At 35.2% G+C, this 22,304-nt stretch overlaps 3 protein-coding genes and 1 long non-coding RNA gene across 9 annotated transcripts; 3 read left to right on the forward strand and 1 right to left on the reverse strand.

Annotated features, from left to right (window-relative positions):
• Nucleotides 1-253: 253 nt before the first annotated feature.
• LOC140863663 (uncharacterized oxidoreductase At4g09670) lies at nt 254-5,493 on the forward strand. Its single transcript, XM_073267253.1, has 2 exons — nt 254-868; nt 4,676-5,493. Exons 1-2 carry the CDS (start codon nt 395-397, stop codon nt 5,294-5,296), a joined length of 1,095 nt encoding a protein of 364 aa, XP_073123354.1. The 5' UTR covers nt 254-394; the 3' UTR covers nt 5,297-5,493.
• A 1,691-nt stretch (nt 5,494-7,184) lies between these two features.
• Nucleotides 7,185-13,144, forward strand: LOC140863628 (uncharacterized). Of its 6 annotated transcripts, none has more exons than XR_012143995.1 (10): nt 7,186-7,528; nt 9,906-10,007; nt 10,086-10,245; nt 10,420-10,599; nt 10,828-10,962; nt 11,157-11,239; nt 11,622-11,715; nt 11,842-11,941; nt 12,494-12,842; nt 12,905-13,144. XR_012143995.1 is itself a non-coding variant. In XM_073267188.1 (9 exons), exons 1-8 carry the CDS (start codon nt 7,278-7,280, stop codon nt 11,923-11,925), a joined length of 1,089 nt encoding a protein of 362 aa, XP_073123289.1. In that variant the 5' UTR covers nt 7,186-7,277; the 3' UTR covers nt 11,926-11,941; nt 12,494-13,144. The 6 variants fall into 6 exon arrangements, 3 of the variants coding, with proteins under 3 accessions (XP_073123291.1, XP_073123290.1, XP_073123289.1); XR_012143996.1 differs by having other exon boundaries at nt 12,494-12,838; XM_073267188.1 differs by having other exon boundaries at nt 12,494-13,144.
• Nucleotides 13,145-14,142: 998 nt separating this feature from the next.
• On the reverse strand, nt 14,143-16,895 carry LOC140894793 (transcription factor GTE7-like). Its single transcript, XM_073303422.1, has 4 exons — nt 15,119-16,895; nt 14,776-15,010; nt 14,499-14,653; nt 14,143-14,406 (listed from the first exon to the last, which is right to left on the reverse strand). Exons 1-3 carry the CDS (start codon nt 16,691-16,693, stop codon nt 14,595-14,597), a joined length of 1,869 nt encoding a protein of 622 aa, XP_073159523.1. The 5' UTR covers nt 16,694-16,895; the 3' UTR covers nt 14,143-14,406; nt 14,499-14,594.
• Nucleotides 16,896-20,545: 3,650 nt separating this feature from the next.
• LOC140866460 (uncharacterized) lies at nt 20,546-22,117 on the forward strand. Its single transcript, XR_012144896.1, has 2 exons — nt 20,546-21,224; nt 21,730-22,117. It is a non-coding gene; the product is annotated as an uncharacterized lncRNA (long non-coding RNA).
• The last annotated feature ends 187 nt before the right edge of the window (nt 22,118-22,304 follow it).

Here is a 22,304-nt window from a genome sequence, read left to right on the forward strand (position 1 = left end):
TGACTGAATCGAAAATAATTTCCAACAAATCAACTCATTAAATTTATTTATGATTGAATCAAAAATAACATCAAACAAATTATATCGAATCAAGAATTTCCCACGGAATCTCATGACCAGTCGGGCTAATAATCTATTCAAAATGTCATCATATTGACCGAAAACACTGATTTGGGAAAAAAAAATTTAAAAAATTTGGATGAAATCAACTCATAAAATTATAATTTGATACTGAATCCAAAATGACCTCGAACATTTAAATAGCGAATCGAGAATTTCCCACGGAATATATCTGCTCAAAACGCACGCTTGCGTTAGCGTTTCCTCTCCCCTATTGCTTATTTCAATTTTATTATTATTATTCATACATTATACTCCACCCACAGCTCTAGAAATGGCCGCCGCCGCCGCCGCGCCGCCGATCAAAATCGGTATTTTGGGCTGCGCTGACATAGCCCGAAAAGTGTCTCGCGCAATTATCCTCTCCCCTAACTCAGTCCTTCACGCCATCGGCAGCCGCTCCTCCGAAAAAGCCTCCAAATTCGCATTGGAAAACGGATTCCCCGATTCGGCTAAGGTTTTCGGATCTTACGACGCCGTATTGGACGATCCGGAGGTTGACGCAGTGTATATACCGCTGCCCACGAGCCTCCACGTCGAGTGGGCGGTGCGGGCTGCCCGCAAGAAGAAGCACTTGCTTTTGGAGAAGCCCGTGGCGATGAATGTGAAGGAATTTGATGTAATCCTAGAGGCCTGCGAATCAGGCGGGGTTCAGATCATGGACGGTACAATGTGGATGCATAATCCCAGGACTTTCAAGATGAAGCAATTTCTATCTGATTCCTCTCTTTTTGGGGAACTCAAGTCGGTGCGTTCATTTTTTCTACTTTTACTCGAAACTAATTTATTATTATTATTATTATTATTATTATTATTATTATGAGACAGACTCTCGATCAATTTTGTGAAACTAATTTTGGTTGCAAATATGAGTCCGTGTCCATTGTGTATAGAGGTGTCAAAACGGGCACAACACACCATTAGGCGAGGCGGGTCGGCCCACCTTTTTTACGGGTTGAGAAAACACAAACCCAACTCACTGGTCAACTCAGCGGGCCCACGTGTTATTTGATGGGTTTTACGTGTTATTTGATGGGTTTTGGCGAACCGACCCGCATCCCACAACAACCCACCGATTAGGCTGGGCGACACGATCGGACTACCTTTTAGGCTTGTTAGGAAAACAACAATCCAAATCAACTATTTTAGGTGGTCGGATGGGTCAACCCGACGGACCTAACTCATATTGACACCTCTAATTGTGTCTCACCCAGATCAACGCACTAATAAATATGCATAGCTCGAGTAGTTGTCTCTTAGCAGTAAATTTGTTGCGTTAAAAATTTAAAATCAATGGAGATTTTTTTTAAAAAAATTAAATCTTAAGAAAATAAAATTTTAAAATCTAATAAATCGAAATGATTAGCATGCAATGAAATCAAAATTACTAATGGTCTGAAAACAAGTCTTGGTTTTGGTGGATTATAACACCCTTAGACTTTATTAACTCGATCACCAATTCTTGTAATAATAATTAATTTATGTTTGAATATTCATGATCGAACATTCAATTTCTGCACATTCTAATTTAACACTTACCAATCAATTAACCCAAATACAAGTGATTGAGATTTAACATTAAAAAGTGTTGAGAATGATAATCTAAATAATACAAACAAAAGTGGTTGGAGAATTACTTGCCTCATCACACTATGTATTGGAGAGTTTTAGGAAGAACTTCTTAGATTCTATTTGCATAGAAATGTTTTTGAGTGTTTGTGAATGTCAAACTTCAGCTTCTGCTTTTTAGCCAAAAGCTATAAACAAGAATGTGATGTTTTTTTCCTGCTTCTCCTTTTTAGTTTATAGATTAAAATTGCAAGTTGACATTTATATACTTAAAATATTTATCATATTACATGTCATTTGACATAATTTTCTCCAATGAGGAGAAATTTTTTAATAATTTCTAATAGAATTTATAAAATTTCAATCATATTTTATTACAAGCATTTATTTTTCTATAATTTTTTCATTTTTATATAATTTGCAATTTCAGAAATTTTTTTACGTAATTTTGATACAATATCATAATGTAATAATAATTATATACACATTTTTTATGGTGCGATATGTGATTATCAAAATTTAAATCATTAAAAGAGATCAATTTTATATAGGTATAATTAAAAGAGATCAATTTTATATAGGTTAAGGGCATGATTGTCATATAAATAAAAATTAAGTTTGAAATTATTCTCCAAACATTCAAACTTTAACTTGTATGAGTTTTAAACTTCTATTTCCAAACAATCTTCACTTTAGCTCCTGACCACCTTCAAAATAATTTTTAAAAGAATCACTTTTAAATATGCAAAAGCTCTTCAAAACACTCTCTAAGTCAACAAGGACCTGTGTATTTCTTTTCTAGTTTTCTTCATAGGCTAAAAAAATAGTGAAAGGCCCCATGTAATCTTTCTTTGTTCCAGCTGTATTTTCATCAATTTATTACCTTCACATCTTATGAGCTGCACGGTTCATTCCAACAGTGGTACATGGCATCGCACTTCTTCATTCACCAAATTCCCTTCTTTATTCTTTACTTTCGGAGTTGCACAGGCATGTCAAGCATATCCAAATTAATCTATTTTTTCAAACTTTTGACTCGATTTAATCACACCTTTATTTATATGCAATCAAAAATCACGATTTTGATATACTCAACGATTAGAATTCCCCTGATCACAATAAATATATTGATTAAATATTAAAATTAATATATGAAAATATAAAAACATCAGTCAGTGTAACCATGTAAGGTAGTGAAACTTTGCGACTCGCGCAATGTTGGGCGTGATGTCGGATTTTGCTGCAAAATCAATGAAAGTCCTTTCAATTAATGGTGAATCTGTTGCATTGTTGTCAAGAAATAAATCTTTTTTGTCGTTTTTGGGTAATTTTTAGAAAGTCTTCTACATCGATCCTACCCTCATAAGGGCATCTCCAACCCTCCTCTATAATGGAGGATAGAGGAAGGTTGGCACTCCAACCCTCCTCCAAAAGTACTCTCCATTTTGGAGAGTGCTACAGTGATCCTTTATGGAGGATCACCGTTCATTTGGAGACTTATTTGGAGGATGGCATTAATTACAAAAAATGTCATCTTTCAAAATTTCAAAAAAGACCTGTAATTTTTTCTCCTCTTTTTGGTCCATTTCATTTTTCTAAAATTTTTAAATTAATTTTAGTGTTCAATTTTTTTTATTTATTTGAAGTGTTTTATTTTATTCATTATAATTAATTGTAATTTTAATATTTATAATAAACACCAAATGGAAATAATGAACAAGGTCATGATAAAAAAAAACACATAACACAATTTATTACAAACATTTATTGTCGACTTAGTTTAACCTGATAAACATGCGAAATTTTTGACAATATAATACATAATTATTAATATATTATACGATTTATTTGAAGCTTATCAAATTAATTCAGTTGAACGATATACTATGTAATTTTTTAATTATATATGTGTGTTTGTAAAAGAAAAAAAAATAGAGAAATGAAATATTTGGTAATATTTAGAGAATATGGGTTGGAGAAGCTTTTTGAAAATAGAGATTACGGATCTCTATTTTGGAGGATAGAGGATGAAAAATAGAGTATATGGGTTGGAGATAGCCTAATTCCCTCGTCAGTTGAAACAGAAACATAATCTGATTACCACCATCCAAGAACTTGAAATGGGAAGTCTGAGGTTGTATGTTGGAAGGAGAAGGAAAAACACAAGTTTGTCTTCATATCTTCAATGTCCAAAGCAACAATTGCAAGAGTGCGTGTTAGCACATGTGGCTCATTGTAGAAATCTTCCTACCGTTAGGAGGTGGATGGGTGTGTGAGGAAAATGGATGGCTAGGGTGGTATGGTTGAGGGGTGTCAGAGTCGCTTTCAACCCTGGCCTGTGGCCTATCTTACAGCCATTTTATTAGATTTTTTACAAACTTTCACTGTATTAGATGAGTTGAAATCTAATTGCCTATGCTGTGTCATTTGTTTAGCTGAATGATTGTCATCGATGATGTGGAGTGACATGAAGTCACAAAATTCGGGTGTGGCCGAGACTGGGTAGTTATCATTTGTTTCGCAAACATCTGTGAAAGTATCGTGGATCTGAAATCTAGTTGCCTATGCATTTATGTAAAAACCAATCTGAATATGTAATTATAAGAATGGTCTCAGAGACAAGACTGGCTAAGTAGCGAAATTTCCTGTTGGCAAATTCTGACACGCATCTCCATTATTTAGACTGTTTTTAGTTTCAAACTTTCGCAATTGAGAAGAGTGCATCACATTTTCCATGTGTATTTTTATCATCTATTACTGGTCATGACGATTTTCTCTTTCTATAAGAAATGTTGGAGGTTGATTGATGTTAGGACAAGATCTTTTTTTTTTTTTTGCAGTTCTGTTAATTGGATTCTCCTCTTGAACTACATGCTATGAAATCAAACTTACACTAACTATCCCGTAGACTGATAAAACATTTTACTTGCTATAATATTATGGAATTCATGTGAATGTAGGAGTGGATTCTATCCTTTTGGTGCAGGTTCATAGCTGCTTTACATTTGCAGCAAATAAAGACTTTCTGGAGAATGACATTCGTGTCAAAGGGGATCTTGATGGTCTTGGTGCTCTTGGCGATGTTGGCTGGTACTGCATCCGGTCAATCTTGTGGGCTACTGATTTTGAGTTGCCGAAATCAGTACTTGCATTACGTGGCACTGCTGTGAACAGTGCAGGAGTCATTTTAGCGTGCAGTGCTTCTCTGCACTGGGAAGATGGAAAGGTAGCTACATTTCATTGTTCTTTCTTGGCTAACTTGACAATGGACGTGACGGTTGTAGGGACAAATGGAACTCTGCATTTTCATGATTTTGTGATCCCATTTGAGGAGAAACAAGCTTCGTTTACTACAGCTGTGAAATCAGGATTTACAGAGCTTGTGACGGGATGGGAGCCAAAACCGAGTGAGCACATAGTTACGACAGATCTTCCTCAGGAAGCTCTTATGGTGAAGGAGTTCTGTGGACTGGTACAGGGCATCAAATTTCATGGTGGGAAACCTGAGAAGAAGTGGCCAACACTAAGCAGGAAGACACAACTTGTTTTGGATGCCGTGAAGGGGTCAATTCAGAGTGGTTACACGACTGTTGAAGTCGCAAGCTAGATTATTATACTTCTAGGTGAATTTTGTTTCTGTATGCTGTTTACTGTGGTCCAGTGCCAAACTATCTATGCATCCAGGTAATCGGAATCAGTCGATGATGTGGTACTTTCGGGTTGTCGATATTCGCACTAGTGAAGGAAACAATCTTGAGGTGGGCAAAGAACCAAAGATAAAAAATAGTTCATATGTTTCAATTATATAGCCTTATTTTTTCAAACTTACAAATTAAGAAAAATCATTGAAAAAATAAATTTACACATAAAATTCAAAAATGGTTACACTTTTTTCAAAACTTATTTAATAGGAGTATATATATTAGTAAAAGAGTAGAAACAAGATTGCTAAATATATTATATAAGCCTATATATTAGAGAGAGAAAAAAGTGGCATATATAATCGATTCACAAACAAACTAAGAAATATCTCATTCTCAATATACGTAATTGAACTATCATTCAGATATTCATCTCTCATTAGATTACAAAGACGATTCTTAAATGACACAAGGAGTGATAAACTTTGACTTTTAGATCATTGACTTAATTTTATGCGCATGATTTTAAGTTTAAAATCTAAAGACATACTATTACTTTGATATCAAAACTTAAGGAGGGGCATCTGCCTTAGGGATGCAAACGAATCGAACCTGTTCGTGAGCTTTTCGAGCCGTCTCGTTAAATATTTAATTCGTATGCGAACTTATCAAACTCGAGCCGAATTCGAACATGTTCGAACTTTTTTTCGAGCCGAGCTCGAGCTAAAATTATTTTGTTCGACAATTCGCGAATAGTTCGCGAGCCTCAATTTTTTATTAATATAATATAATATAATTATATAATAAATATATATACATTTCGAACATTCGAGCTTTTCGAACCATAATATTCGAGCAATAGTTGACGAATAGGTTTGAATATTTTGAGCCGAAATCGAACTCGAACTTTATTTCTAGCCGAGCTCGAGCCAAAATATTTGAAATTATCGAACTTCGAATCGAGCTCGAACTCGAATATACTTATATCGATCCGAATTCGAGCCTTAAAATTTTACCATTATTCGGCTCGATTCGGTTCGTTTGCACTCCTAATCTGTCCTCCCTTGCCCCTTAATTGATCCGCACATGACTGATATATATTAGAAACATACACGAGCAAAACCACGTGTAAACCACTGAAATCATGTGTATAAAACAAGGTTTTAAAAAGTGTGAAGCGTCACGGTCAAGTTTCAAGCTTCAGAAGCTTAAGCGAGTTTAGAACAAGCGTAAGTGTAAAAAATAAAATTATTTTTTGTATAATTTTAGTTATATTAAATTTATTAATAGAATAATTAACCTATAAACTTAAAAATTTTAAGAATAAATACACAAATTTTCAAGTTATAAAACGTAAGTCTCTAAATAACAAATTATATGGAGTAAAATGTTTGTGTTAGGTCTGGTTTTATCTCTTAGTCGCAAAGAAAAGAAATGTACGAAACAAATTTAAATTTGACACGTTGAATGATTTTTTTTATAAAAAAAACTTATATTATTAAATATTTATCATTTAAATTAAAATATAAAAGTTAAAAATATTAAAAAAATAAAAATTAAACTTAAATATTATTTTTTTAAAAATTATTTTTTCACGTTTTTTTTGTACTTAATATGATCAACCAAAGAGTTGACCACTTTTTTCACGTTTTTACCTAAAGAGAATTTTTTTGCTAACGTAGTTTTTTTGCGTTTTTTTATAATACTGGTATAAAATAACTGACATAATAAAATGAAATCATGTGTAAAATCCAATTTCTCTTAAAATAAAATGAAATTCACCTGTCTCGGGTCGGGTCGGGTCGGGTATCTGCTTCCCGTACCCGAACACCCACACCTGTCTCAAAACTCAAAACATGCGCTCCTTCGAATGTCATCTCCAACGACTGTAAAAGCAGCCGCCGCCGCCGCCGCCGCGCAGTGTTCCAACCTCCGGCATGCAATTAAATGCTCCCCTTTCACCGGCGTGTAGATACTCTGCTCTTCCCAGTCCCATATTCTGTGATCGTTCGAAATTTCCGATCAGACGCCGCGCTAGAATCCCTACGCAATGCCTCGGAAGCCAGAACACCGAACTTGGTCTTATACAATTACCCATCTTTCTCCGGGGCGTATGGGGCACTCTTTGCGCACCTCTACCATAGTCGACTCAACCTCCCTTGCCTCATTTTGCCCTTTTCTTCTGTGATACCATTCAGGTACGCTGGAATTCTTTCGTCAGCATGTTGAGCTGAGAAATTTCGTTATTTTATCCTTTTCAACTTCTCCTTGATCGGTTTAAGGGAGAATTGACGATTATGTACTGGAGGATTCGATATGATGACCGCAGATGAGGTCTTGGCATTTCGTCCATAACAAATTTGTTTTGATAGAAAGGAAGAATTTTCTGTTTCAAACTTATCAGGTTTGGAAATTGTTTTTTCCAAAATATGTGACTGTAACATGGTGTAGCCATGTTCTTGGAAATCGAGTGTACAACAACAATCAAAGTAACTCTATAAAGCTAATTTAGCACTAACAAAATGATTAGATGAAATTTTGCAGGTTTAAGTATGTGCAATAATGGAAACTGTAAAGTGAAAATCTAAAAAACAGCAAAGAGTTCTCATCTTTCTACCCCGGATGTGAAGTTTTTACTGAGCTCCCCCAAGTTACAAGATTCAATTATTTTTACAAGTTGCAGCTATTAACCCTTCCACTTCTGATTTTACTTCGATGCAGTTTTTTGTCATAGCATGAAATGTATACAATGATAACCCCTAGTATCACCGTAATCACTTGGGTCTATATGAAAATACAATAAGGATGTGAGTGATTCACCGTAACTATTCACTGAAGGAGTTAAGTTTCTAAGCCCTTTTGTGTGTATTGAATTACCTCTCAACTCTGAACTAAGTTTGGCTATTTATAGAAGGGGATTAGCGTAATTCTCCAGCATTCAAATCATTCCCCTGGCATTTTCTGATTGAATCAACAAACTCTAAAAATGTATGTGCATGCTATGCTGGCGGTGGTAAATGTGCGGGTTTGCAGTATTAATTATATGTCTTTGTCTTCTAGCTTATTTAAAACATGACTCTTTAACGTTCATTTCCTTCAAAAAATGTAATGTTACTATTCAGAACATTCTGGACCAACATCCTTACTGAAATTCTTTTTGACATGATAAATTGGTATGTTTGGTGGAAAGGGGTAGTATGTCTTCTGTTTATCCTCTTTTCAGTGCTTCAACGACTAATCCGGATTCTCTCTACGGGAATACTTTACCATAATTACCTTACTTTACCAGCACTCTTCGAGGAGCAACTCTAAGCCATAGAACACTCTTTGCTGGATATTTTCACTAGTCTCGACCCTTTGCCTATATATCTTTGTCGTCCAAGGTCTCTCAACTTATAAACAATACAGGAAATCTTCTAACCTATTTCTTTAGTCTTCCTCAATGTGGATCTTTAGACTTCCTCATCTCTGATCCGGAAAGCATATTACTATAAAAAAAAATAAAAACTGGTTACAAACTCAAGTGTTTTGTTTCCAGTTTTCACCAATAATGTTCAAAATTTCTATACTAACATAACCTAATTAATCGTGAATTTAAGATGTAGAATAACTCAAAAATTTGTCGTTTTAAGGGGCAAAGCTTGCAATGGGTGCCACTGAAGTTGGGGAATGGCGGAGCGAGTGGAGGGATCAGAATCTACTTTCCTGAGCTATTTTCAAGAATGAAATCCCCACATTATGTTAGTTCCTTAGATTGATGTATTCGTGGTCCTTTTCCCTGCATTATGCATGTTATGTACATAAGTAGTTTTTAAATATATTTATCGTCTCCTATAGAAAAAAAAGTAGTTTTTACATATATTGCATTGTAAAAGCTTTAGTCATTCTATTAGTTATGTTCGGTCATTGTAAAAATACAGTAGATGCTTAATGCCTTTAAATATAACTGTACTCATTTATTAGGATGGTGAATTGTAATGAAAATCCATCTCCTTTATCAAATTTCTTCTCCTTTCCTTTGAAATGCTCTCTGAACTCTGCTCCTTCATTCTTCACTTATTCAGAGTAACGCTCACTCAAAGAGCGACAATCGCCATACGGTGTCATAATTTCTATTTTCAACTGTTCAAATCGTTACACAATCACTCTTTTTTTTCCAGCAGGTTAAATTGTGTTGGTTCATCAACACGTGCATAAGTCTGTCAATTACTTTTTGCTAAGAGCATAATATGGAATCATATTATTCTAATCATGCACCTTTATTAATATTTTCTGTTTATGTATGACATTCATGTTGCTTCCGTAAAGGTGGAATATGAAAATTATTTTCTGTGAAATTTCCTTGTTTCTTGGGTTTAAGATGCATTGAGCACCACTGAATGTTGTTCATGGTTATCTGTTAAAACATATTTTAAATTGTGTGAATGTTGACATTTGTCGTCAGCCGTCTTAATTGTTTTAACTTCTATTTAATTGTATATTGATTTATAAATGCTTTTCATCCCTATTATATTACCAGCAGGCTTCAATCTTTATCTTTCCCCTTCATTCTGGTCATTTATTCATTTTCCTTAGAGTTGAAGATATATGCATTGAAGGACTGAAGAAATGCTACTTTTTAGATTTTATTGGTCCAAAAGGTTTTGCTTCTGAACTTTCCAAGCGAACATCATCCAAGTAAGCAAACTTCTGTATTTGAAACCTTTACTCATAATGTACTTAATAGTTTACTGAATTATTAATATTTACTTGTAGGCTTATTGGATTTGATCATCGACAATCAGAGCTCTCTAGAATCTCTTCAAGGGAATATTTTGATGTGAATCCCACATTTCAGGTCAATATTGAGAAGAGTAGCTCCACTGCTGCATATGAATATTTCTCCGCTGCACTTACGGAGGCAAGATCAGATAATGTAAGTGAAAGTGCTCGAGCCATAAAATTTTTATTAGCTGTATTTGATGCTGTCTTCTGCCCAAGATTTAATTAAATTGGCTTCCAAAAACAAAAAAATTGTATGATTGCATATTCCGAGGATGCACTGTATGCATATTTATACTAATGTTATTGTGTACGATACCGCAAAAAGGATAATACCATGTCCCTTCTAAATCCTGAAGAACGAGAGCAGATGGAGATATTACTTAAATACATAGAAGATGAGGATCTTCGTCAGAGGAGGCTGCCTGATACCCAAGCATTTAAAATTGGACTCAGGGACTGGCGCTCGAAATTGAACTGCGTCACTAATCCATGGATGTACCAACAGGTTTGATTGAGTTCCAGGCAGAAAAGCATATACGTTTCATACAATTTCTGAAAATTGTCAGCAAAACAATCATTAACTTTTCACTAATCATTTTTCGCACTGTACCTGACAATTAATGTTAAAAGAAGTTTTGGGGTAAACTTAATGCTGCCAGCCTGCCACCTTTGGGGTTTGTTGATTTCGTGCTTTTGACTGTATTTAATTTGGTCCACTCGTTTACGTGGATAGTTGATGGAGATTAGCGCTGCAGACTTAATCAAGGAGGGGAAGGCCTATCTTTTACATCGAAAGACTGTGGCAAATAAGCTGCTGCATAAGGTTTTTAGAGTTCAGTTAGGAAGAGGATTTTATGGGGAGTGCTTGGTAAACATCCTTAAGTAATTCTCTTATTTTCCATCATGTGTGCTTGAGTTAGTTTTAGTTCATGTTCTGATGATGAATTTCATAATTGGTTACTATATTGTTCACATGACGCTCTAGAAAACTAAACATTAGATTTTGCTTAAATTGTGTGGCACCTTTTTTTGATTTCTTAAGCTAGTATTTATCACTGTCAGGGATTTAGAGCCGATGGAAATTCAGAATTGAGTGATGAAATTGGGAAGGAACTGAGTAGAAAGAGCGTAGCTGCTGGGCTAAGGTGATTTACTTTGATCCTTTTGATCTTGGTTAATTCTCTCTCTTCTTAATCTCCACGTTATGCTATTTTTGTGTGCAATTGTTATGCATTGAATTTTGCCTTCACTTGCTGATCAACAAATAACCATTGATTTGGCAAGCTTTCTTTGCTAAAGTTTTATTAACTCGAATTTCCATTACTAAGAGTACATGCATAAACATGCATTTAACTAGCAGTATTGCAGGCTTTTACCACTTGATGAATTGCACGCATAAACATACATTTGACTAGCAGTATTGCATGCTCTTGCCACTCGATGAATTGTGTTCCTTCCTGCAAAAACTGTGCTGCTTCTTAGCTGTGAATTTGTCGTCATTCTTAATGTATCCCCTGATAAAAACAGGCCTATTGGAGCTGTGATATACATGCAGCGCAATAATCTAAAAATGTGCCTAAGAACTACAGACAGCAGTACAGATACTTCTGAAATTGCTAAGGTTTGGACTGAAACAAAGTAACAAACAAATTTTGCTTGTTACATTCCCCTTGCCAAGTATTTTGAATCGGTCCCGAGAAGAATTCTTTTTCGAAATAAAACTTTTTGCACATCCAAACTCCTGCAGGCATATGGTGGAGGGGGGTCGCCAAGTTCCAGCTCGTTTGTTATTCGCATGGACGAGTATAATAAGTGGCTTTCACCGCAATAATCATCAATAAGTTAAGGTAAATTTCAAGTTTGAGTTACAAGAGAAGAAAATCCCTTCCATTCCCAACCTGAATTGTTTTTGCACAGTAGCACCTTCTGACCTTATTGATGATGCATGGATATAGGCATGGACACAATTTAGATAAAGGAATTTTTTTATAAAAGTATTAGGATGATACATCAAGGGTGCACAACTATTTTATCTTGGTGATATATATAGATATTAATAAAATTAAATAAATCAATATAAATATAGAAGCCATCAATTAAATCTAATACTTTTTAACTGTCTACGCTATAATTCTTTTCCCTCAGACATTTTCTTTTCTTTGCATTCTCTTTCTTGGAATTCTGTTTTATATGGGATGGAGTTTGAGAGTTAACTTCTTATAGCCTCCATTTATTTGGTTTATTTACTACCATAGTTAGAACTTTGATAGTACTGACAGACCTCCAAGAAAGTAGGTTTTGATACTCACAAATCAGAGATGCACATGCTTCTTTCATCCATGATGCTGGAAACTGTTTCTTTATATGTGGTTGATACTTCAAATGTTCCCCTGTTATAGGAACAAATTGTGGTCTGAACATGGATACAAGTAATTGCATAGAGTGAGGTACTTGCATACCCAACTGCTGCCTCAAATTTTTCTCCATCCTGGTTAGTGGACTGCTGGCAGTCGATTGGTTTCCTTTTGGAAAAATATTGCAGTTGAATCACAGTTTCGGTAAGGTGAAGCTTGATTTGGTGTCTGACTGCTAAATCTCTCTTTTCATCGAACGTCAATGAAAGTGTGGTATGGATTTCTCAAAAGGACATGTCGAGAAAACCCATCCTCCCTAGCCGTACGCCATTTGATGAAAAGCCCATCGATACCAACATACCTTGAATGCAGTCAAAATGAGCTTGCTGTGTAGGTAAAATTTTAACTTTGGTATTTCCTGATTTTAAGAAGTAATCCAACTTCTATCTTTCTCAGAGCGTATGAACCAGATACACATTGCTTGCCAATCCTAACTTGAGATTTTTCTTGCTATGTGGAAAAGGAAACACTGAATCAACTTGGGGTAAACGAAATGCTAGGTGTCATGTTTGATTTTTCTCCATTGATGTCATAAAACATGGTTTGTTCTTGTTCATTGGCCCCTTTATATTTATTCGGAACAAGTGTTTACTTAATCGTGTTGTAAGAACACATTGGATATAATAAAAAAATTTGGAAAATGTGACTTTTGTCTAATCTTGTTTATGTACCACGATACCGTCTGTCATTATTGCGGACTTTGTTGAAAAGAATAATCCAGGGTGTTCGATTTGGGAAACAATGAAATGTATTTATTCTCGACAATAATAACAAGACTATTATGCATTGTAGGGCCTGTAGGTATCATATTCCCCCATGTATCAGTCAATTGGTTCCTCAACAAATGCAAAATTCGTAACATGAAAAATATGTATCATGTAAGGCGGTGGTGTCATCTCACTTCTAGTCGGTCACTGTCTCAAATCCTTTTCAAAATTACGCCATGTTTACAATTTTTGGATTCCAAAGCGAACAGCTCTTATTTTCGCAGTTTGCTATGTGTATTATTGATACGTAGATCAGTATGTTCAAGTGGATGGCATCATATTGATATTTTTGGTAGTATCAAAACTGGCATGTGTTCGATGATATTGACAAACGTCAGTGTTAAAAGTTTACGATTTTTTTAGACATTGTAAAAGCAAAGTTCTTTGACACTTTAGCCGCATATGATAAAGAGCTTAGAGCTCCTCGAATCTGTAAACCCCTTGAAGATCCAGTTTTGTCCCAGCAAAAACACAGCCACATCCTTGGCTGACAAATCGCAAAACGTATATTAAATTATGCATTGTGGCTTTACATGTTCTTGTGTGTGACCTAAATAACGAGGGGGGGTATTTGGTTGAAATTTTGGGAGGCCACGAATTCATGTATAAACCAGCCTAAAAGTTTGGTTTAAGAAACAAACATATTGAATCTTCAACTTGATTCTTATAAATGGAAAACAATCACTGGCCCCACTTAAACCATAATTTCTTCCACCACTTCACCGCTATCGAACTGGCAAACACATGATTGTCCCTCAGTTTCATTAACACGGGAATGCAAGCCCAGCTTCTCTTTACATTGCCAGCCATCTACGCTTTTTGTTGGAAAAAATATATATACTTTCTACTTCAAATTAGCGCACATGGTTTCGAGAAATACCAACAATTTTGCAATAATTTCAGACAAAAAAATCTGGTATGCTACTTACTTCTGTGGTAAGAAGTACATGGTGTTTCATCAACTATTTACATTCACTTAGCTGTACCTAATCTTTCCACTAAACTAATACCTTCGAGAGTCACAGCTTCAAACAAAGGTGTGCATCATCCCCATCCCAACAACCATCATCATTCCAAAATAGGATTAAAAAAAAAACCCAAGAAACCAGAAATCAGCTCAACTATTGTTACCTGCATTAATCAATTCACATTTTTAGGCAACTGACCAAAGTCAAGAGTAGTAAGATCAGGAAACAAGTACAACAATGACTTTAAAAATATACCGCATCAATAAACATCTGGCTTTATCATAACAAAGAGATGAGCCGTATCCCAGTCCATCAACAACACAATCCATAGCAGGATGCATCAGCAATTTGTCAGGACTGGGCATCATCTGCATCAGAGTCACTTCCAGAAGAACTCCCTGAATCCGAATCTGTAAAAGGAAGCTCAAACTAATGAGCCATGTCTATGAACATTTCCTTTTTTGTTCTATCTGCAATTCCAAGCAACAAATTCCTCAACACAATGTAGAAACGCAAGAATCAGTATCAGTACCACTGGAAGATGAGGAATCACTGCTCGAGCTGCTGGAACTGCTTGAACCACTGCTGGCATTGGGTCGATCATCTTGATCATTTCCAACTCCAACTCCAACACCAGCCCCTTCATCTTTCTCAATCTCCACAGGAGGAAAGCTAGCAACTGGCATATCATCATCAATATCAACATCTTCATCATCGTGTTCTTTCAACTTCTTTCCTGATCCATCATTCTCATCATCCATGCCGCCCTAAAATAAAATTAGCATCCTAGTTAATTATCATAGCACAGCAGATAAATAAATGAGAAAGAAAGCTTGGAAATCTTTACAAGTACTAAAATAGGGATTAAGCATTACCATTTCCAACTCAGCAACTGGTGTAGATGGAGCAACTTCAGCAACAGAGTTATTGTTCATCATCAATGCTTGCCGCTTGGTCTTACTCACCAGCTTCTTCCAGTTGGTCACAAAGCGATCGAGTTCCCAAAGTGTCTCTGTATCGAGGGCTTCAATGTCAAGCTCAATTTCATCGCCATCCTGAGCCAAATGGTCGTTCCTCTTCCTAATAATTTGAACCAGCTGGGGCATCTTTTCCTGCGGTAAACTCTGCAATCCAATTCCAAGCTTTTGTTTCTCTTCCATACTCATTTCCCTCTTATTTTGATCCTTCGCTCTGGGCTTCGGCGGTTTGACTGTCCCCGGTCCTCCTCTTACACCTTTGGGTTCTTTAAGGGGTAGAGGAGGCGCTGCTTCAGGAGAAAGATTTCTATCCAGCATTTGCAAATGGTTCGAAGACGGCGGAGGAGGATTCGATGCAGTAGAGGCACTTGAGTGCGCTTGCATTGGCATTTGCAACCTTTCTTGCTTTTTGCCAACATGGGACATCTGAACTGGACTCGCTTTGGGCTTCGTCTTCTTCCCTCTAAACGGAGAGGACGCGAGAATCTGATTATGATTGTTCCACGAACTTCCCTGCAAATCTTCAATGCCGCCAACGTACCTTTCTTGGTTAACACTAAATTCTCGAGACTCCCTCGCCCTACGTTGGTTAGAAAAACTATCAATCTTATCTTGTATTGGCTTAAACATTTCCTCAAACTTGGAAAGCATCTGCTCCGCCATCCCATTGACAGGATCGGTCTTCGGGTTATACAACAGAGCATTGTTGAAAGTCAACCTCACATCCGCAGCAAATTCCATTGGAGTAGAATACAGATTCTTCGCTAGATTAGCTTTAACAGTACCCAAATCCATTGGGCACTTCACAATTAGATGATAATCGTGAAGCCCCAACGCCATTGCATCCACGGGAGCTTTGAAAACCCACCCACATTTGTGTTTCATTAATTTTGTCAGAATCTGCTTGCATTCCTTCAAGAAACCACCTATATCGATGGCTTTATCAAGGCCGCCATTACGAAGATCAAACCCATTGCTCAATCTCGAAGAATCCTTGACAGAAGCAACAGGACCACCGGACGGTTTGTTTCCGGGAACTTTCTTTGATTTTGGCTGAGATCTAGGATTTCTCGAAAAGCCAAATTGACCGGAATCAATTCGATCTCGCAAATCCCGAACCAGATCCAACTCAGAGGAAAATCGTCTACGTAGACCAACGAGCTCGGGCTTCGTGTAGGAGGCGACATTGAACGTCAAATAGCTGCCGTAATTGAAAGCGTTACGGCTAGTGGAAGTCTGATTGAAGGAGTAAGCATCGTCGGAGACAGCCTGCGTGACCGCCGGGCAATCGACGTTTATATGCTGGCGACGTCCGACACCTCCAGCATCGATCACGGCGGGGTGGTGGAATTGTTTCTGCTTTTTCTTAGGGTTCGGGTTAGGGTTAGAATCTAGGTGAGGATTAGAGCAAGGAATCTTCCCCATGGGGACCCAGCTCGAATCATTCTGACTCGCTAACACGGCAGACGCCATAAATTGCACCGACGGCGGTGCTAAGCCAAAGCAACTCTCCGGCGACGATTTGCCCGAAAATCATGTATCAAATCGCCGAATCTTCAATCGTAAACCCCCAAACGAATCGCCACAAGCAAAGAATCAAGCTTCTGTCGCCGAAATCTGAACAAGGGCGCCGAAAGCAACCGAAACGTAGCTAATATGGTGATTAGGGTTTGTAGATTGAGCGAGGAACAAGATGAGAGGAGGGCGCTTCTTAAAGGCGGTGAGATCTGCCCGTAATTATTTCGGGCAGATCCTGGACCGTTGGATCCCCTTGAGATATTGATCCAAGGGTAAACATGAATTTGTTTGCTGGCTTGGGGGGTTGACCGGGACATCTGTCATCGACGCTTGAGATCAGGTCTCTTCGACACGTGGCCGACTCCTGAGCGCACGATGGAGTGGGTAAACGCATTTGGGTTTGGAGTGAATTTGGCCGCATGTGGTGTGAATTTAGGGTTTTTAAAAGGGCACAGGTGGGACCCACAGAGCCGGTGACGTGGAATCCGGAGACGTGAATGTGAAGAAAATTCGCTTAGAAGGTGACGTGTCACGACGTTGAAGCAAGTGTTAAACCCGAGTATGTCTACTGAAATTACCATATTGCCTTCTCAATATGTCCCACCTTTTTTTTTATGTATTTCATGATTGATTCATTTTAACAAAAATAATTAGCCTTTAATTTTTTTAATAGAATTACCAATTTATTTGGTGCAGTATATCTTATTTTAGATTTCAAAAAAAAATTTATAAATTCATTCGGTACATAATATATACACATGCACATAATAATGTGCATGTTCGGATCATTAATTATATCATAAGTGATAGAACAATGAGTGAAGAGGGACAATTGTTTTTAGTCAAATAAAATGTATGTTTCACTACATATGTGCTATATCGTTGTAATTCTATTTAATCAATTTTGATATCACTGTTTTCTGTTACTCTAAAATCCAAATTCAGAATCTATATATGATCATAAACATTCATTTTATAATAACGAAACCGTTTTACTTTTATAATCTTGTATCTGACAAATGATATCATTGAATATCTCATTTATTTTTTAATTTTTTTCAACGCACTAGCTAAAAAACTTACTAACACATATTTCTACTAAACATTCTTCTCATGATTACAATTTAAGATTTGAATAAATTTATTTATATTGTTCATTTATTTAAAATTAACACCTGTAAATAACATTTATTATCTCAAATATTCAACACACGTTAAGTTTTTTTTTAAAAAAAATATATTCAACACACATCAAATTTATGCCAAGAAACCATAAACGACAGTCGCTGAGATTTAATATGACTTAATATGTATATTATAAAATTTTTAAATAGTTATATATAACAGACAAAGACCATTCATTATTAACGAGAAATTAAAAGGTCTTTATTATTAAAAAAACATAAAATGTGTAATTACCAAATCCATGAAAAAAAATATTATCTCAAAAATATTATTATTGGATCGATTTTATCATAAATAATTTTTTGGCTGACGGCCTCCCGAAAACTTACCATATAATCATCATACTAATCAATAGCCTCGGAATTTATCATATTTAATTTAATAAAGAAATTTGCAAGGGCATGATTGGGAAATCAAAACGTTCTGGTTGGGACCCAAAATTGATTACTTTTTTTATTAAAAAAAATTATTGTATACATACACATAAATAAACGAGTGAAATCGAGGTCGCATTATATATAATAGTTGGCGTCACATCACATGTGGAAACTACACACACAAATGGGGCGGAGGAACCTTCCACCCACAACAAATACAATTCATTCATTTCTCTATTCCAATCGCCGGTAGATCTTCATCGTGAGTTTCCGGGATCCATTCTATCCATAAAGATTCCAAGTTTTCCTCCTACTTCTTTCTAGATCGATCTCGGAATCGGAAATATTCGGCTCTAGTTTTGAGGCGTCGCCACCGGAGGGATAAGGTTTCTGATAGATCGGAAGTTCGTGATGTTTCCAGGATCCGACCGAATTCTCAGCCATCAACGGCTGACTCTGCTTTCGAGGCGCCATTGAGGAAGATGAGAGTTTGGAGCTCTGGATTTGGTTGCTTCTGGAAATGTGGATTTGGGTGCATTCGAGGCGAATTTCATACGTTACGCGCACGTTTTAAAACGCGGTTAGTTCTTCTTGGCCTCTCATGAAAAGTATAAGAATTATATTATTATTATTATTAACATAGGAAAAGTTGAATTTCAACACACAGCTTAAATGTCAATTATTATCAAAAACAGATGGCTCAAATTTCAGTTGATTTGATTTACAAATAAATATTTAGGCGAATGAGTCGCGGCTCGAACAACACTCGATTTCATTTTAGTGGGAGTTTGTAAATGGGTCAACCATGATCTTGAGTGGTGGAGATCAATTGATGATCAAATAAAGGAAACCAGCAAACAAGTCAATCGATTATGTGATTTTGACTTGAGCCGTGAATCTATCGATTCACAGGAGCTAATATTTAAATTAAACTAGTAGAAATAACTTGATAGGCACAATTTATAAACATTTAGGAACCAATTTGATAAATATTTTTTTTAAAAAATAAGTTACAATTTTTAACTTTTGAAAAAGTTTTATTTTTGACTTAAAAAAATATTTTTTTAAGTATTTAAATGGTCATCCAAACACCTTGTTAATCAAAAAAATACTTTTTTTTATTAAAAAAAATACTTTTCTGATCTGACTTTTGAAACCGAACTGTGTCTTTATTTAATTGGTGGGAAGCCTGTGAAAACTTAAAACAACTACCTAAATCAAAATTAAATTTAAAATCAATACAAGGATTATAATCAATATAAGGAAATTCCTTATATTATTATTATTAAATTAATTAAACAATAGGACAAATTGAAATTTCTTGGAAAAAGAATGACCAAGCGATTAAGGTCCCGTTTGGTTTTAAAAGTCAGGCCAAAAAAGCACTTTTTTAAATGCTTTTCAGTTAATAAGGTGTTTGGTTGACTAAAAAAGTGCTTAAATAAGCACTTTTTAAAGTCAAAATTAGAGCTTTTTTAAAAGCCAAAAATTGTAGCTTTTAAAAGCACTTATTTTAAAAAATCTCTACAAAATCCAAACGGGCTCTAAGATTCGTGGGCTTCCCTAACTATGCCGTGTTTGATGCTTGATTTATTTATAATTAAATCCCAATTTAGTTGCTTAATTTATGTTTAAACTTTATTCTTTATTCATTAAATAAATTATTTGTAGGATTAATAAATTTATAGTAATCTAAAGTTTTCGAATATTTATTACTATATTATTAAAGTTAAACTCTTTAGTGGGATGTTGGTGAACCTTTTTAAAAATTTCAAAAATATCCTTTTGAACTTCTCCCATATTTTACTCCACTTAATTGTCTCTTTATATTACATTTATCTCTTTAATTGTTTAAACCATGATTGAAATAATACAAAGTATTTAATGCTTAATATAGTTGCAGATATTTATACATTTGTGTTATTTGTTTATTTAAAATAAATTAATTATATATGATTAAAAATTATAGTATTTTTTTATTATGTTACAAATTTTATGCTCATACGGAGTATGTGCATTGCCAACTAGTTTTTACTAAGGTTTATTTTTTTTTGAAAAGTAATGATTATTCATTAATAATATTATCTCATCGATGCAATATCAACCAACCAAGATGGAAAACTTCTATACATCCAAATAAAAGATGTAGAGGAGGAAACAACAAACTTCGTTAGCGAGTGACCTACAATATTAGCCGATCTCCTAACGTAAAACACAGGAAAAATATCTAAAAAAAAGCTCATAGAAATAATCTCTGAAGCACATAACCCTGCATAAGTAAAATATCGTTATAAGATTTATTAACGACTAGTGTTTTCAAATTTGTACGTGGCGATACTATAGTCTCTTAATGCCTAATATCTAAAAATAGCTTATATTTTAGTTAAATAACTTATTTTATGTCCAGAAATGGAGGTAAGGACCTGAACTTTTTTTCATCTATAGTACAATACTTTTCAAATTTACAATAATAGTTATTTTTCTAAATGATATCTACGACGTATTCTTCTCATCCAATTAAAAAAAAATCAATTTTTGCCCCTTGAATTTTATTATTCTATCCCCTGTATAAGTCTGATCAAGAGGCGTATTTTGTGTCTCCTTCTTAAGGAGGAGGAACGCTGAAGCCAAGGAGCTAGCAAAACAATTTCGTTAGGTATTTGATTTTTATTATTGTGCACCGAAATTTGACCAAAAAATATTAAGTGGGATTCATCATTTGACTTTGGGTTAGGGAAATATCGTTTGCTGATTATCATAATATATTTAATTTTTCAAAACTGATAATAAATCGATGCTTATACTAAAAACACATTCGAGATCATCTCGAGGGTTGTCGAAGCTCACCCGAGCTTCCAGTTCGGGCCCTTGCCGCCCAAAGTTGGGTAGAGCACAAAAGGCGATGCAATGTGATCATACTGAGTGTAAGTACTTTCAATTAACTATTAAATTTTATAATTTTTTTACATTATTTTATTTATCATAAATAAAATATTATACCTATTTTTATAAGTTTTCTTAAATATTTAATTCATTTATAGAAATTTAAATGCATTATGTTTTCATCGAATGAAATTATTGGCCAAAAAATAAGAATATACCAAACTATAATATTTAAAACCAAAGACACCTTCGTACCTCAAAAACTGTCGAGTGAGATATCAGTAACTCGAAATACTTGCTAACTTTTTAACCCACTGTAGGGATCATATTTCCATTCAAAATTTCAAAGTGGTAAAGGTCCAAACCGTTTGATTTCACTCGATAACCCGATTTCTAATAAAACAGTCTTTCTTTTTCTTCTTTTTTTTTTTTTTTAACTAAACACCATTTCATTCAGAGGTAAACGAGTTCCTTATACAACATCTTTGATAAATTACTTTGGAGTGGGCATCGTGGGTCGGGACCATAACGGAAATGTCTTATTAGTTGAAGGTCTTTTCCCGGGTCGATGTACTCCTCACTTGGTAGAGTTATTGGTTGTAAAGGAAGGTGTGAGAAAGGCAATACAGCTTGGTTGGCAAGTCTTGGATCCTTGATAGTTGATACGGATGCCATTTCGATTATTCAAGCAATTCAAAATCCAGCCTTTTTCGCAATAGATGCTCCTTTCTCTGCGCAAATTCGTGAACTATGTGCTAGTGATTCAGAAGCAATTTTTCATCACTGTCCGAGGAGTGCTAACCGTGTAGCAGATGAACTTGTGCGTCGTAGTTTTCTTAATGCTACCCAACTTAATGCTAAAAAGCTCGAAAATTTTAACATAATTTTAGGGTGTAAATATTGTATTTTATATATATAAAATACATATAAATTATATATCTTCTAGAAAAATAATAATATATTGTTATTCGAATACAAACAATTGGTTACTCGACTCGAGCTCGATCAAATAAAACTCGAGTCAAGTTTTAATCGAACTATTCATGAGTAGTTTAAGTCCTTTGTATTCTTAGGGTGATCATGTTGAAGAAAATAGATTTGGACCTAATTCAACCACAAAT

Source organism: Henckelia pumila, chromosome 4 (genome assembly GCF_033568475.1).
Source record: "Henckelia pumila isolate YLH828 chromosome 4, ASM3356847v2, whole genome shotgun sequence".
Taxonomy (NCBI): Eukaryota; Viridiplantae; Streptophyta; class Magnoliopsida; order Lamiales; family Gesneriaceae; genus Henckelia; species Henckelia pumila.